Source organism: Zea mays, chromosome 1, assembly GCF_902167145.1.
Source record: "Zea mays cultivar B73 chromosome 1, Zm-B73-REFERENCE-NAM-5.0, whole genome shotgun sequence".
Taxonomy (NCBI): domain Eukaryota; kingdom Viridiplantae; phylum Streptophyta; class Magnoliopsida; order Poales; family Poaceae; genus Zea; species Zea mays.
In genome coordinates this window covers 7,637,846-7,653,728 of record NC_050096.1, presented here as the reverse complement: position 1 = coordinate 7,653,728, position 15,883 = coordinate 7,637,846, and the positions used below count along the sequence as shown (strand labels likewise).

At 45.4% G+C, this 15,883-nt stretch overlaps 1 protein-coding gene across 2 annotated transcripts; it reads left to right on the top strand.

Annotated features, from left to right (window-relative positions):
- The first annotated feature begins 675 nt into the window (after positions 1-675).
- LOC103631673 (probable serine acetyltransferase 2) lies at positions 676-15,209 on the top strand. Of its 2 annotated transcripts, XR_004852616.1 has the most exons (11): positions 676-1,303; positions 2,167-2,364; positions 2,472-2,531; positions 2,744-2,839; positions 2,933-2,957; positions 4,381-4,475; positions 4,597-4,801; positions 12,644-12,810; positions 14,388-14,461; positions 14,565-14,652; positions 14,750-15,207. XR_004852616.1 is itself a non-coding variant. In XM_008652529.3 (10 exons), the coding sequence occupies exons 1-9, from the start codon at positions 1,043-1,045 to the stop codon at positions 14,609-14,611; spliced, it is 1,023 nt and encodes a 340-aa protein (XP_008650751.1). In that variant the 5' UTR covers positions 712-1,042; the 3' UTR covers positions 14,612-14,652; positions 14,750-15,209. The 2 variants fall into 2 exon arrangements, 1 of the variants encoding a protein (XP_008650751.1); XM_008652529.3 differs by lacking the exon at positions 4,597-4,801 and having other exon boundaries at positions 712-1,303; positions 14,750-15,209.
- The last annotated feature ends 674 nt before the right edge of the window (positions 15,210-15,883 follow it).

The window sequence follows — 15,883 nt, the reverse complement described above, 5'->3', positions numbered from 1 at the left end:
CGTCGAGTATTTATATTTAATTATTGTATGTTAATATTTTACCAAAGATTTATATATCGTCCCAACACACAGTATGTAAAAAAAGTTGTAAAAAAGTTGTGTACTCAGCATGGGATCTAGCCTCTAGGCTGAATACCTTCCTGCTCAGAATTTCCCCACCATCCTCAGGGGGTGTTTGGTTGCTCCTGCTAAAGTTTAGCCCGGGTCACATCAAGCGTTTGACTTTTAAATAGGAGTATGAAATATAGACCCAACCAACTGGACTAGATTCGTCTCGTCTTTTAATTTTCGGCTGACAAATTAGTTTTATAATCCGACTACATTTAATACCCGGAACGGAGGTTCAAACATTCGATGGGACAGAGGCTAAATTTTAGTTTTGGGTAACCAAACACCCCCTCAGTCAGACGGCATGAAGCACGCAGCCCAGGCCCACGCCGGCGCGCCCGTTCCAGCTTCAGCCTCCAGCATGGCAGCATCCACGTCCACGGCCACGAGCGCGCAGCGTTTCCGCGCACCACACCCACACGTTCCGAGCCCCGTCCACCGACCCGCGGACGCCTCGCCACCGTCCGCGCCCGCCGCCCGGGGCCCGGCCGAAAGGCGTAGCAGAGGGCAAAGCAAAGCCGTGGATGCCGTAGGCCCGTTGCAGTCCATTCACGTCCCCCGCCGCCGCCCGGCTCGGTCCCCACCGACCGCCGCAAAATCCCGGCGAAAAGCCGTCACCAGACAGCAAAATACACAAGGCGCCAAAACCCTCACCATAACCGCCCAGCCGGCCGCCCCGAACACGCATCCCCGTACGGCGTCTCCCCGCACTCAGTGGCCGTCTCGGGCTCCCGTCGATTCACTTTGCTCCCAACCGCTCTTTTTTCTACTCCACTGTGTGCGCCTTTGCCTCTTTGCGCTCTCACCTGCCCGCCCGTCCCGCCTGCCTCGCCGCAAGCGCCAAGCGCACGCGCTCGGCTCGCCGCGTCGGGTCGCCGCAGGGCGAACGAAACCCTAGGATCAGGGAGGCTCCGGGCATCGCTGCTCGACCCCCATGACGTCCTGCGGGTGTCTGATGCTCGAGAAGGTGGAGGGCGACGCGTCGGCGAAGACGAGGGTGAAGGCCGCGCCGGGCGCCGGTGCCGGCGCCTGGTGCGGCTCGTGCGCTGGGGACTGGCGGGGCCGGTCAGAGGCCATCTTCCCCATCTACGTGATGGGGAGCTCGCGGGAGAGCACCGTGGCGGCGGCGCGCGGCATAGTCGACTCCCCCGAGGACCCCATATGGGTTGCCGTCAAGGCGGAGGCCAAGTCTGAGGTGAGTATGCTTCCGGACCTCGGTTGGAGTATTTGTTGGAATGGATCGCAGCTTGCGCTTTTGTTTGTGCCATGAAGATGATGAATTAAAGCTATGTTTGTTTTGAGTGGCTTTTAATTGCCATCAGTTTTCTTGGTTTTTTGGGCATCTTTTTAAGAACCCGCTTGACTATATTTTCGTTTCTGGTGGCAACGCGCTAGTATACTACTAGTAACCTAGAGTATTTGATCTTTTTTCCTTCTTTACCTCAACGGTAGAGTGGATTGGTCACGATAATTTATTGGCTAAACTTAGTTGATGTGACAAAAGGAACTGCCTTTAAAACTATTGGTTGGAGTGTGTAATAGTCGTGGTTTCAGCTTATCCATGGAAATCAAGAGGCCAAAAATGGATTGGATTTCAAACTAGGTGAATTATTTTCTAACTATATATGTCCCCATGCCATTGTGTTTGTAACACAACACTAGATAAAACAAAGAATAATTTGCTGGCAACTCAATTTGGATGATGCTGTGATCTGTTTCTGCCAAAAAGTCATGTGAAGTTGCATCTCTTGCATGTATTATGTAGGAAGCTTTGCTCAGTTAAGCTTCAAAAGCAGTAACAAAATCCAGTTCAATGCAACTAACATTAAGCATAACTACAGTCTACTTCAGTTTTATGTCTACCTAATAGATGAAATAACAACCCCTGTATTTTTTTTAAAATATGTAGGAAGCTTGATGTTTTTTTACTCATACTAGTCTAATGCTATACTCTCACGGTCTCACCTCTTTATGCATGGTCATGTTTGTCATAGTTTTACTGTTATATTGGTAAACTGATGGCCGGCAGTGTGATGGACTGATGGTCATGCTCCACAGGCAGAAAAGGAACCTATTTTGAGTAGCTTCTTGTATGCCAGTGTGCTGTCTCATGATTGCCTAGAGCGTGCATTGAGCTTCGTCCTTGCAAATAGGCTTGAAGATCCAACATTGCTTGCTACTCAGCTAATCGATATTTTTAACGATGTCATGCTGAATAACAAAGATATATGCCGCTCCATTCGCCTTGATGCTCAGGTGAGTCACTATTATTCAGCTAACCCATTTTGTTTTTTGTTTATGATTTATTCTTCTACACCATCCTGTGGGAATTGATAACTATGGGAACTGCTTTGCTAATTCAGGCTTTCAAAGATAGAGATCCAGCTTGTGCCCAATATAGTTGGGCACTGTTATACTTAAAGGTGCGTATTTATGATATCCATTCCAGGATGTTGTCTGAGCAGGGAGAATTTGGTTGCTCATTTTACTTTGTAGTGTAGGGTTGAATTGCCTTTGGCCCCCTTCTGTAGCTTGTTTACATGTTTCTGACATTGGTTTATCCTCTACTTCTTACAAAAACATATATGACCCTGATGTCCAGTGTCTTGTCATGTTGCTTGTACGCTGTTTTCAGGGCTACCAATCGTTGCAATCATACAGGATAGCCAATATATTATGGAACCAGGGACGCAAAGTTTTGGCATTGGCACTGCAAAGCCGTATTAGTGAGGTGAAGCATGATTTCTTAATCAGCAGATAGGTTTCTATTGTAGGCATATGTCTTTCCTTTTTGAGTAACATTTGCCATCATTATTGCTCGCAGGTCTTTGCTGTGGATATACATCCAGGTATTTTATCAATTTAGAAGACTAAATTTCTGTAATACAACAATATCAAATTTATACACGCAACTCAGAAAACTAGAAAATTACTAGGAAGTAAATAAGGTGTTAATACACGGTAGGCCTTGATAGATCAATCTACTTACTTAGTGGTCAATAGATTAGAATTCATTTTATCTGTTGGTCTATGCTTGTTTGATCTTAATAAAGTTCTCGGTCATCATAGAAGTTCTGCACTTAATGCTTATGTAGCTATATCTATTGTCAGCTTTGTTGATTTGTTCTCCAAGATAGAAAATAAGTAGCATGGTCAGTGTTATTAAAACGATGTTAAAACGCAGTTTAAACAACGTTTAAATGACAAAACGCTGAAACATTTTACAACTTGATGTAAAATGTCGTTTTCTAGCGTTTAAACGCTGAATACATTAAATGTCACGTTGTTTCACGTTTTACTCTTGCCCAGCGCCCTAGTCATCAAATTGGACCCAGCCCAGTTAAGAAGGTGCAGCCCGCAACCTTCTCAGCCCCTGCAGAGCAGTGCTCCATCCGCCGCTGCACACTTTGTGCACGCACGTGCCGCCGCCACACTCTAGACCACCGGCCGCCGCGCACTCCCGTTCGTCGTGGCCCGCCCCCCGTCCTCCTGTGGCTCGTCCTCACGTCCGCCACGCCGCCAGACCAGGACCCAGGCCGCCGTCACTCTAGGTCCAGGTCGTCCTCCCGTCCGCCTGCCCTGTCGGCCCGTCACCCTGTCCTCCAGGCCACCGCTGTGCCGCCACTCCAGCAGTCTAGCATCTGCCGTGTCTGGTAACTGGTGCTCTGGAGGACGGCCAGCAGCGTCTGCATCTCTGCTGCTCTGCATCTGTTGAGTGTTGACAGTGGACATCATGCCTTGCTCACTTGCTGGTATGTGCCCACTGCAACACTACACTGCACATGCTATTTTGCTCACTGCACATATGCATTCCATTATTGCGGTTGTGGTTGTGGAAATTGCATTCCACTTTAGTTGCTTTTGTGCTATGTTTGTGATTGTGGACTACAAGACATCTCATTCCACTTTGTTTGTGGTTGTCGACTTGCTATTAGTTGAACTTGTGTTATTGTGGTAATATGGTTGTGGACATGCCATTTTGCACAATATTATTATGTGAACTTATGTTGGTTGTTTGGTATTTGACTTTACGTTATTGTCTGAAAGTATGATATTGAAATTTTCCTGTGTTGTTTAAAACGTTTAAAAGTCAAAACTCCACCCATGGGTGTTTCAACGTTTTGTCGTTATAAGAACCTTGAGCATGGCTTTGCAATGGGTGCTTATTCAGCTGTGAAATCCAAATGTTTGATTATTTATTTTTTTAGGTTGTATGCTTTGATACTTAATTTTTTTTGTGTGTCTTCAGTGTTTTTTATTTTTAACATGCAGCTGCCAAAATTGGCGAGGGAATATTGTTGGATCATGGAACAGGTCTAGTCATTGGTGAAACTGCTGTAGTTGGAAACTGGGTTTCATTAATGCAGGTGAATGCATAAACCAACCCTCTTTTTCCTTTAAGGAACACCACAATTTTTCCCGTATGATTTTTTATTACACAATTTGCATGTTTGTTTCTTGTTTGAGAGATTGTTTCATTCTTGAAAGGGGGCAAACCCAGTGCTTGAGGCTCCCACATGGGTGGGGTTTGGGGAAGGGATAAACCGAGACAAGCTTTTCCCCGCAAATGCGGAGAGGCTACTTTGAACCCGCGACCTGGTGACTCAGTGAGATAGCTCTCACCACTGCACCGGGCTTGCCCTTCTATGTTTCATTATTGAAGTCCATATTAAATGCTGAGTGGTTTGTTGAAGTATGGTTCTTAGCACTTTTCAGGATCCTTTTTGGTTGTTTTACTTTCTTGCTATTCTTATGAAGATTGGAAGATAAAGTAGTTATTTTATGAAGCATGTCTATTTAACCTTTGGTTGTTAATTCAAGCTGCTGTGCTGCAAAATTTGTTGCAGGTTACACGCTCCCATCCCATCAATCAACTGTTTGATATCTATCTTGAGCATTGACTCATACTTATTCACAAAAGTAAAGCATATGCAGCACATAGAATTGATGATGTTGTTATGGTAGCTATCACCATAGCAATTTTGATTTTTTTTTTGAGCACGCAGGTCAACTGCGTATCGTTATACTAACAAAAGCCCGGCAGAGAAACCCTTACAAAACACACATCAACACACCACCACCCTCAAACAACTAGATTGCCCATGATACAACACAAAACACTACCACAACCAGGAGAAAAACACATTTAAGTCCCCTCAGGAGACAAGGCAGCTCGATAATCATTAAGCAATCCCTTAGCTCCTGCCATGCCCCCATAATCTCATCTCCTGAACGGGCCATCAAAGGAAGACTCTTCTGATTGATGGGTATCGTTATACTAACGAAAGCCCGGCAGAGAAACCCTTACAAAACACACATCAACACACCACCACCCTCAAACAACCAGATTGCCCATGATACAACACAAAACACTACCACAACCAGGAGGAGAAAAACACATTTAAGTCCCCTCAGGAGGCAAGGCAGCTAGATAATCATTAAGCAATCCCTTAGCTCCTGCCATGCCTCTATAATCTCATCTCCTGAACGGGCCATCAAAGGAAGACTCTTCTGATTGATGGGAGAGGTTCAGGAGCCCCCCACCCTTGTAGCAGCCCAAACCAAAACTGCCGAGAGTAAACACATGCCACCAAAAGGTGATTAATTGTTTCACCTTCCTGATCACACAAAGGGCAGTGAGAGGTATGTTGCAAACCTCGCGAGCCAGGCGGTCAACCATCCAACATTTGTTATCTCAAACACGCAGGAGAGCTGTCCAGCATTTGTTATGGACAGCCAACCACACGAAGAAGAGACATTTACCTAGAGCCCAACTCTTCCATATGCGTTCCCAAGGTCTAAAAGGAACTGATCCTTGGAAGAAACCGTCACAAGCTGACCTTGCTGAATATTCCTTGGAAGGTGCAGATGACAAATGTGATCAAGGAATTCAGCAAAGACATTGACGTTCAAGGCCTCCTGTAAGTCAGTGATCCATGTCAGATCAGTGAACTCCACTCTCCAGAACGTCCAGCTGTTGGCCCAATAGCATCAAATTTGCTTCCATAGTAAATTTGATGCTATTTCAAACAATTTAAAAGACAGGTGGCTTAAACCATGAAGCCTTAGTCCTAGACAAAATCATGTTAAACAACAAAAAATAGTTTGGTTATCCTTCATTCATTCCTTTCAATATAGCAAGTTGCATCCTTAACAACTATCCGGTTATCAAACTAAACAGGCGGCAGGCAAATATGTCCATGTTTTCATCAACTGAAACTGTGAGTGAGTTGGAAGAGTGTATATCGATTGATATGATAGACAGTTCAGGTACAAGCATATATAGGGGAGGAAGGTGAGAGGTAAAAGGAAGCCTTCTACACCAAAGGGAAGATCCTAGACTAGAATCAGATCGTCAATCAGAGGGATTGAGATCCTCCCCTAATCCTCTCTATCTATATCAGTGACATTACTTCCATACAGGACGACCGGCATATCTGCCAGGCGACAGGCCCTAGTGAAGACTGATGACGGCAAGCCTTTGGTGAAGATGTCGGCAAACTGGGAAGTCGTCGGGACATTTAGCACGCGAACAACACCGAGGGCAACCTTTTCTCGGACGGAGTGAAGATCAATTTCCACATGCTTGGTACGCTGATGCTGAACATGGTTTGAGGACATATAAACAGCGCTGCTGTTGTCACAATATACCAATGAGGTCTTGGGGAGAGGAACATGGAGCTCTGCCAACAACTGACGTAACTAGGATACTTCAGCAACTGCATTGGCAACGACGCGGTACTCAGCATCGGCACTGGAGCGCGATACTGTGTTCTGGCGCTTGGAGGACCAAGAGACGAGATTAGCACTGAGAAAGACAACATAACCAGAAGTAGACCTCCTAGTGTCGGGACAACCAGCCCAATCAACATCAGAGTAAACCACAAGTTCCATCTGCGAAGAGGGGCTGAGGTGAAGACCCAACTGAAGAGTGCCTTGGACATAGCGCAGGATACGCTTGAGGGCTTCCAAATGGGGTTCCCGAGGATCGTGCATGTGGAGACAGACTTGTTGAACGACATATGCAATATCCGGACGGGTGGAAGTGAGGTACTGTAATGCTCCTGCAAGACTGCGAAATTCCGTGGATCTGAGACAGGATCACCATCAGCTGAGAGTTTGGGGTTGATATCAACAGGGGTTGTACAGGGTTTGCAGTCACTCATACCAGCTTGCTCAAGTATCCCAATCATATACTGGCGCTGAGAGAGCGATGCCAGAAGTAGAATGTTGAACATGCATACCTAGGAAATGATGAAGAGGACCAAGATCTTTCAGTGAAAACTCTTGTTGGAGAGCAGTAATAGTGCGTCGTAGAAGAGGCATGGACGAGGTAGTTATCACAATGTCATCCACGTAAAGAAGAAAGTAAATCATATCTGCACCCTTGTGATGGACAAACAATGAAGTGTCAGACTTGGCCTCAACAAATCCAAGTTGAATCAGGTGGGAAGCGAATCTGCTGTACCAGGCACGAGGGGCCTATTTGAGCCCATAAAGTGTCCGATTGAGACGGCACACATAATCAAGATGAGTGGAATCTTCAAAACCAGTGGGCTGAACATAGTAAACAATCTCTGACAAGGTCCCCTGAAGGAAAGCATTGTTGACATCAAGTTGGTGAATCGGCCAGCTGTGCGAGAGAGCCAGTGAAAGAACAGTTCGAACTGTAGCTGGCTTGACCACTGGGCTAAAAGTTTCTGAAAAATCAATACCAGGGCGCTGAGTGAAGCCCCGAAGAACCCATCTTGCCTTGTAGCGCTCAAGAGAACCATCAGCTTTGAACTTATGTTTGAAGACCCACTTGCCAGTCACAACATTGCAATGCGGCGGACGAGGCAGAAGATCCCAAGTGTGGTTACCATTAAGAGCAGAATATTCTTGTTCCATGGCGAAGCGCCAATTGGGATAAGTAAGGGCTGCTCGATATGTCCTCGGAATGGGGGACAATGCAGAGGCTTCAAAAAGAGCGGGAAATCAAAGACCACTCTTGCCACGGGTCGTCATTTTGTGGTGGTTGACCACCGAATCGACAGGAATTGCACCAACAGGAATGGGGGGGTGCAGTGACGGTCGTCGTCAGAGGTGCTGGAGCAGTAGGCGGGCGACGGGAGTACACCCATCCGTAGAAATGACCAGCATGGGCCGTTGTTCCATGGACGTCAGGGACTGCAGGTGGCCCAGGTGGCAGTGTTGCTAGACGATGCGCCTGGGAGACCAGCCATCCGGACAGGAGACTGGAGCACCGGGGTAGGTGGCGGTACCGGGCCTGACGACGGGCCGATAGAGCCAGCCAGCGCGACAGGTGGCCGAAACGCCGCCTCTGATGGAGCAGATGGCACAACCGGTGAGGAAGCCACCGGTGGGGGTGGCAGCGCCATACGAGTACCTGAAAAAGAAGACACGGACGACAGTCCAAAAGGAGCTGTAACCGGGTTAGAGTGATCATCGAGGAAGTCGAAGGTCGCTGGTGTGGGTGGATTGGAATCCTCAGAAAAGGGAAACGAGGTTTCATCAAAAACCACATGATGGGAGATGATGGTACGATTGGACTGGCGATCAAAGCATAGGTAGCCTTTGTGGTGGGGAGAATAGCCAAGAAAGACACAAAGGGTTGAGCGAGGAGATAATTTATGTGGAGTGGTGGCAGAAAGATTGGGGTAGCATTTGTAGCAAAAAACACGAAGGTGCTCATAGGATGGGTTGTGGTTGAAGAGAGCAAAGTGTGGTGTAGAAAGTGCAAGTGTTTTGGTGGGTAATATGTTGAGAAGATATTGTTAATGGAGTCGCAACCCAAAAGCTGGGGGGAACACTAGACTGAATGAGGGTGCGAATGATATTGTTAATGGAGCGGATAACACGTTCAACCTTACCATTTTGAGCTGAAGTGTAGGGGCAAGACATACACACATGAAGTTGCGAGCTTGAAGGTTGTCAAATTTGCGACCATTGTCGCACTGGATGCCCTGGATGGTGACACTGAACTGCGTACGAACGTAGGCAAAGAAATTGGTTAGGGTGGAGAGGGTGTCAGATTTGAGGCGTAAAGGAAATGTCCATAAATAGTGGGAGCAATCATCCAAAATAACAAGGTAGTATTTGTAGCCAGACACACTGGTGATGGGTGATGTTCAGAGATCGCAGTGAATTAACTAAAAGTTACAGGTGGCGCGGGAGGAAGAGGTAGGGAATGGTAGACGAACATGGCGTCCGAGTTGACAAGCATGCCATGGATGAGTGCTAGTATTTTTATAACAAGGAATTGCAGATGACTGCGCTAGATGAGATAAAATGGCGTGACCGGGATGTCCAAGACGTTGGTGCCTTAAGGTAGACGCAAGGAAGAAGCCAGGAACCGCAGGGGGTACAACGGACCAGAGCTATTACATCAGAAGATCTTGCGCCGAGTGGGTAGATCCTTCACAGAACAACCAAAAGGATCAAATTCAACAGAGCAATTATTATCAGTGGTAAATTGTCGGACAGAAATAAGATCCTTAATGAGGGAGGGGGAAACTAAAACATTGTGAAGGGAAAGATTATAGGGAAGATGGGTGGTGCCAGTGGAGGTGACAGGGATGAGATGACCATTACCAATGATAATATGGGTAGGAAGATGCTGGGAAGAAGAGGGATGAGATATTATATCAGCGTCAGATGTCATGTGACTGGAGGCACCAGTATCAAAATGCCATTCTTGTTGAGGTGGCTGCTGAAGAGTGACTGTTTGGAAGTTGGCGGCGAGGGTGTGTTGATCCCAGACGGGTGCGAGCGAAGAAGGGTCCGCGTAGGCAGGGACGACCCATATAGCAGGAACTGCCCACTGGCCAGGAGCCCCGGCGACGAGGGCGTGCGGTGGTGGGGGCGAGGCATCAGGCGTGCGAGGAGTCGAAGGTGGACGTTGGCCAGGCCACATGTAGAAGGCCCCCGTCCAAGGGTTGTAGTAGTTGTAGTTGGAGGATGGTGCAGAGCCAATGATGCCGCTGCTGTTGTTGCCGGAGGTTCTACCACCGTGCTTGCCTCGCTTGCCGCGTTGTCCGGAGTAGGAGCCATGACCAAAACCGCCCCCAAAATGTTGGGAGGGGGGTAGGGTGGCTGATGTGAAGAGCGTCCGGCGAGAGCAGTGGGTGTAGGTGGCTTGGGGCCGCCGACCTCGCCAGGTGGTGCAGCGACAACAACGAGGGCTGCTGCTGGAGCAGCGTTGGTCATGGTGAGTTCCTCGAGAGTAAGATCATCATGGACCTGCAAAAAAGTGGGGAGAGGTGCGACGAAGGTGAAGACCGAGCGCTTGAAGGCGTTCGTTGAGGCCATAGATGATGTTGAGGGCAAGAGTCTTGTCGGAGACCGGCTCACCAAGGTCGCGAAGATCCTCAGGAAGCCTTTTGTAGCGGCGGCAGTACTCAGCAGCAGAAAGATCGCCCTGAGTGAAGGAGTGGAAGGCTTGGTCGGCATAGAGGGTGCGCATCGTGCGATTCTCGAGATATTGGGAGTCGATGGTGAGCCACAAGACGCGAGCAGTGGCGCCACACTCTGAGATCGTATCGGCGAGGTTGTCGATGATGGTGCCGTTGATCCAAGTCAGAACAACGACGTTCATGCGAATCCAGTCAGGTGAGTGGTGGACGACATCGGAAAGCACGTGGCACTCCAGAGAGAATTTGGTGAGAGTTAGAAGGAAGGACTCACGCCACCGAGAATAGAAGGTAGAGTTGACGTCGAGGAGTGGTACAAGGGCGCAAATGTTCTGCACGATGACGACTTGAGCGTGCAGGTTGAGAAGAGCGACCGCTTCGTGTTGGAGAAGAACGGCAGAGAACTGAGCAGTGGAGTCAACAACAGTGCCGCCGGGGATGATATCGTTGACTGGTGGAGGGAGGGCTGCTGCTGCGCGCTCGTGGGCTGCACGGGCGAGAGCCGTGCGGATCCGGGTGTCCGCGGCGTCACGCTCGCGCTGAGCGAGGGCGGCGTCCTGCTCTGCAGCGGCGGCGCGAGCCAAAGCCGCCTCACGGGCAGCCAGGGCCGCGCTCAGAATCAGCGGAGGCATCGGTGTCGGGATCGACGATGACTTGAGAGGTGGGATGGAGGTCGGCCATGGGGAAGAAGCAGCGCTGTAGAGGAGGCGCGCTGGGGTGGAGAGCAAGAATCAAGACCTAGGTGGCTGATACCATGTAAGTGAGTTGGAAGCGTGTATATTGATTGATATGATAGACAATACAGGTACAAGTATATATTGGGGAGGAAGGTGAGAGGTAAAAGGAAGCCTTCTACACCAAAGGAAAGATCCTAGACTAGAATCAGATCCTCAATCAGAGGGATTGAGATCCTCCCCTAATCCTCTCTATCTATATCGGTGACAATACTTCCATACAGGCCGACTGACATATCTGCCAGGCGACAGGCCCTGATATACTTTCTAACAGAAACTATGGATCTTCATTTACTAACTATTCTGACAATCATGGGTGAACATGCAAACTTGGCAAGCCTATGCAATATTATTCTACAATGATATAATATACAAGCGCGAAAGGGCTTCTAAATGAACTGGTTAAGTGGTCTGAGTAACACTTGTCAGGTCCTGAGTTCGACTCTCCGTGGGAGCGAATTTTTGGCTAGGGTTAAAGAAATTCTCTCGTCTGTCTCACGACAAAGCACATGTCTAAGGCTCGGCCCTAGTTACGGTCGTTCTCACATGGGCTACAGTGCCGCTGTGTATGGGTGGACAAGGGTTCGGAGTTTTTTTCGACCTGCGTGATAAGATCTTTTTCTTTATATAATACTTGAGGGCTGTCTAACCCCCATAGGCCGAGTTTTTTTATATATATTATACACACTAGATATAAACTTCAGATTGTAATATGCCAAATTAAGTAGACTATTGGATTATGTTTGACACACTAGATATAAACTTCAGATTGTAATATGCCAAATTAAGTAGACTATTGGATTATGTTTGTTCTTTTGTTTTTATTATGCTCAATAGATGATTTCTATGCACACACATACTGTTTGTATTTATTCAATAAATATTTTGTGTGTAATTGCGACCCATTCAATTAAGTTCAGAAGATTTTTCATTTTTGTCTAAGATTCTAGAGGCATGGAAAACCTTTTGATATGTGCATATATAAGTAAAATGGAAAAAGGTGGGGAAACATAAGGAACCTATGTATGCTTGCTTTGCAGTATCGCATTACTATTTTCCCTTTAGTTTTTCGGAAATCTTAAATAAACTTAATCCTCGGTTGACTAGATTCACATCTGTATCCTATAATTATGACCTGATTGCTCTATTTCTAAATATTTTCATGCGAGTTCTTTTTTTCATAGTTAAAAGGAACTAGGTAGCATTTCATTAGAAATAGGCACCCAAATTCGCCTGGATGGTCTGGGTATACATCCACACCCTTGACCAACTGAGCTAGCTCAGCTACCTTTTTTTCGTAGTTAAATTCTGTAAGATTCCAAAGTTATCTTAGGGAAAGCCGTAAAAGAACAGAAGTTCACCATCTTATGAGTCAGACCTTTGATGCAGGGTGTTACACTTGGAGGTACAGGCAAGGAACATGGAGATAGGCACCCCAAGATTGGTCAGGGAGCTCTAATTGGAGCCAGTGCTACTATCCTCGGCAATATTAATGTAGGCGAAGGTGCCATGATTGCTGCTGGCTCCCTTGTTTTAAAGGACGTACCTCCCCACAGGTTAGAAACTAGACTAATGTATTACAATCTTACATAATAACACCGCTGGTGAAAACTTTAAGGAACAGATCTGAACTTGGACGCTTAGAAACCGGCCACGTTCCTCGTTCCGGAACATTCGTTCCGTTCCGGGAACGTGGGAACAATCTCGTTCCTGTAGTGTTAAAAACTTGTTTTAGTAGCGTACCACGTTCCTGTTCCTCGATCCCATCGATCTGGGAACCTGGTTACTAAGCTTGGACGTTCTAATGTTCCTGCGGTGTGATGTGATAGTACTTGTAAAGAAAGCAAACATTAAGAAGAAAATGATTTAAATGGTACTGTCCAGTGTCTAGCGCATGCTATTCATATATTCACTGATTGAGTGCTTTCTTAAAAAAATGATTGAGCTGCTAGTGGCTGCACCTGTACTCACTTCAGGTGATGTCCAAAATTAACTCTGTAACTTGCAGGGTTAAAGAAAACAGACCAGAGTTTTGGTTGGAAACTTGATGTTACTACATTGCGAACAAATAGCTTGGCAGCAGTATGACACCTACACCATGTGTCTAAAGGCGCTAGATCTAGTCTTGCTAGCTACTCCCTCCATTTCAATTTATAGGTTGTTTTTGGCGTAACTATGTATCTAGTCTAGACAGTGTATATCTAGGTGGACACCAAAAGCTATGCACATAGAAGAGCCAAATGACTTGTAATCTGGGACAGAGGAAATATATGATACGTGATTATATCAGTAAAGAAGAAAATCTATATAAGACAGTCCATCCAAAACGCTGGTGGGAATCAGGCTAGTGACCCTGTTTGTTTCGGCTTTTCGCAGCTTCTGGCCACCAAAAGCTGATGCAGACTGCCAAACACTTATCTTTTCAGCCAGCTTGTATAAAATTCGTTTGAGTAAAAACCATTCAAAATCAACATAAACATATAATCGGTTGAGTCATCGCAATAATAGTAATCCGTCACTTTATAGATCCTGAGCCCTATGGACAACTTTATCTTCCTCCGCACGTAATCCTAATGATACTCAGATTCTCTACACAGCGAGATTCTCCCCACAGCTAGATTTTCGGAAAAGCTGGTCAGAAAAAAGCTGAACCAAACAGGTGCAGTATGTGCCCATGGATCCTTTCTGACCCTTCCAGTTGGGCATTAGATGGTACTACCAGAAAATTCCTTAGGGATAGTTTGTAAACTCCATTTTTCCAAGGGATTCCTATTTTCCTAAGGGAAAAATGAACTAATTTCCTTGAGAAAATGGAAATCCTTTGGGAAAATGAGGTTCCCAAACTAGTCTTATTGTTCTTTTGTGTGAAGGTGTCCTTAGTGGTGTTAAAATGGAGATCTGTACTTTTAATAAGTTCCAGTGAAACTTACATGACAAGTTGAATCAGTAGCCATGTGCCCATGTTAGCCTACAGCCTATGGTTACATTAATATGCATTTTGTTAGTGCAATAATTATTCTGCTAACAATTTGCTCATCATTTCTGCTATGGCTGAGTGGTCTTTCACCATGTATATTATGTACCTCAACCTAATCATTTGTTTTTATATTACTGTTTTCCTTCTATTTCAAAGTATGGCTGTAGGTAATCCTGCAAAGGTAGTTGGTTATACAGAGAAAGAAGATCCTTCTTTAACTATGAAACATGGTAAGCATGTTCAGAGATTTTTACAAAGCTAGGACTTCTGGGTCACATGATCTACAATGCTAGGATGTTTAGTTTTATGTTGCATTTTTCTGGTTGGATGCAGATGCAAGGAGAGATTATTTTGAGCATGCTGCCATCAGATTGAGATGATTGATACACCTAATGACGAGTCTTCTTTCTATTCGTCTGTGGTGAGCTTATCATTTTAGTCCTAGAACAGTCCATGAATGGTTGGTGCATGAATGTCGAAGGTTGCTGCTGCCCTGAATGAACTTTTTTTTTTTGCAGGAATACTGTGGAGTAAAAAAAGTTCCAAATCGCCTTATTGGCAAGAAGTTTTGTGGAGTTAAAAAAAGGTTTCGTCGTCTTACTCGCAGGAAACCTTGTGAAGTTAAAAAAAAAATGTTTGACGAAACGCATACGGATGCCATTCCGGACATTTCGTCACAGGCACAAGGCTGGATAGTCGATGAGCTCTGTGTTTCCCTTTCTGCCCAGACAACCAAATGAAGATGGAAAAGGGTCACCCAGGGCTCCAAAATCTAGAGTGTAGACAAGCATGTCCTTAATGCGCCTTAAATTGGTCTGGATGGCACTTTTTTGTGATAAACTATCTATCTAAACCATTGACTAATGTCTACTCTACTCTCAACAAGATCAATTAATTGTATATTTGATATTAAAGTTGGAATGTTTAGTATGACAAATTTAATATTTTAAAATAGATATGCATGAAATTTGATCTTGATCTTTTTCTATTATCAAGCTCATGACTACGAACAAAAATAAAATTTTACATATTTTTTGTGCACTGTTTGCTCCCTACGACAAAACAAGGTGAATTTTTTTTTGAATCTAGATATTTGTATCTGAATTTTATATCTTTCATTTGAGATGATATGAATGGTAAATTTGAGATTTACCTTTAAATTGACATTTGAATAAGTATATGTTTTCATCCCTACTTGTTTCGCACAACTTAACCGTTAGCTGGTGAAGTCGGCCCCAATCCTAACCCATTTTTGAATTTTACATTATGTGTGAACTTCAACTTTTGCTATTTTTTGGGTGTCAATGAAAAAGAAAAAAACATGTATCAACGAGATTTTTGAAATTGTGGCAAGAAGCGGTTTCGAACATTTGGCACTACGAACACGCCAAATAATGAATTAGGATAACTGTTTTTCGCACTAATCTATGTCTCAGTGTCGCTATCTCTAGTACAACAGAAGTTTTAAAGCTTAGGTTTCAGATCTATCCACTAGTCTATAACTAAGCTAAGTATATAAAGCACACAACTAAGGATAATAATATAAATATAGAAGTTTAAATCGGATAGAGATGCAAACTTCCGTTGATGTGCCATATTTTTATTGAGGTATCAAGAAGCATATAAGCTTCTTATTAATCCTTGTTAGAGCC

Coding starts and splice junctions, on each gene's coding strand:
- LOC103631673 (XM_008652529.3), top strand. CDS start 1,043: ATGACGTCCTGCGGGTGTCTGATGCTCGAGAAGGTGGAGGGCGACGCG. Junction 1,304..2,166: donor AGGCGGAGGCCAAGTCTGAG/GTGAGTATGCTT, acceptor CATGCTCCACAG/GCAGAAAAGGAACCTATTTT. Junction 2,532..2,743: donor GGGCACTGTTATACTTAAAG/GTGCGTATTTAT, acceptor CGCTGTTTTCAG/GGCTACCAATCGTTGCAATC.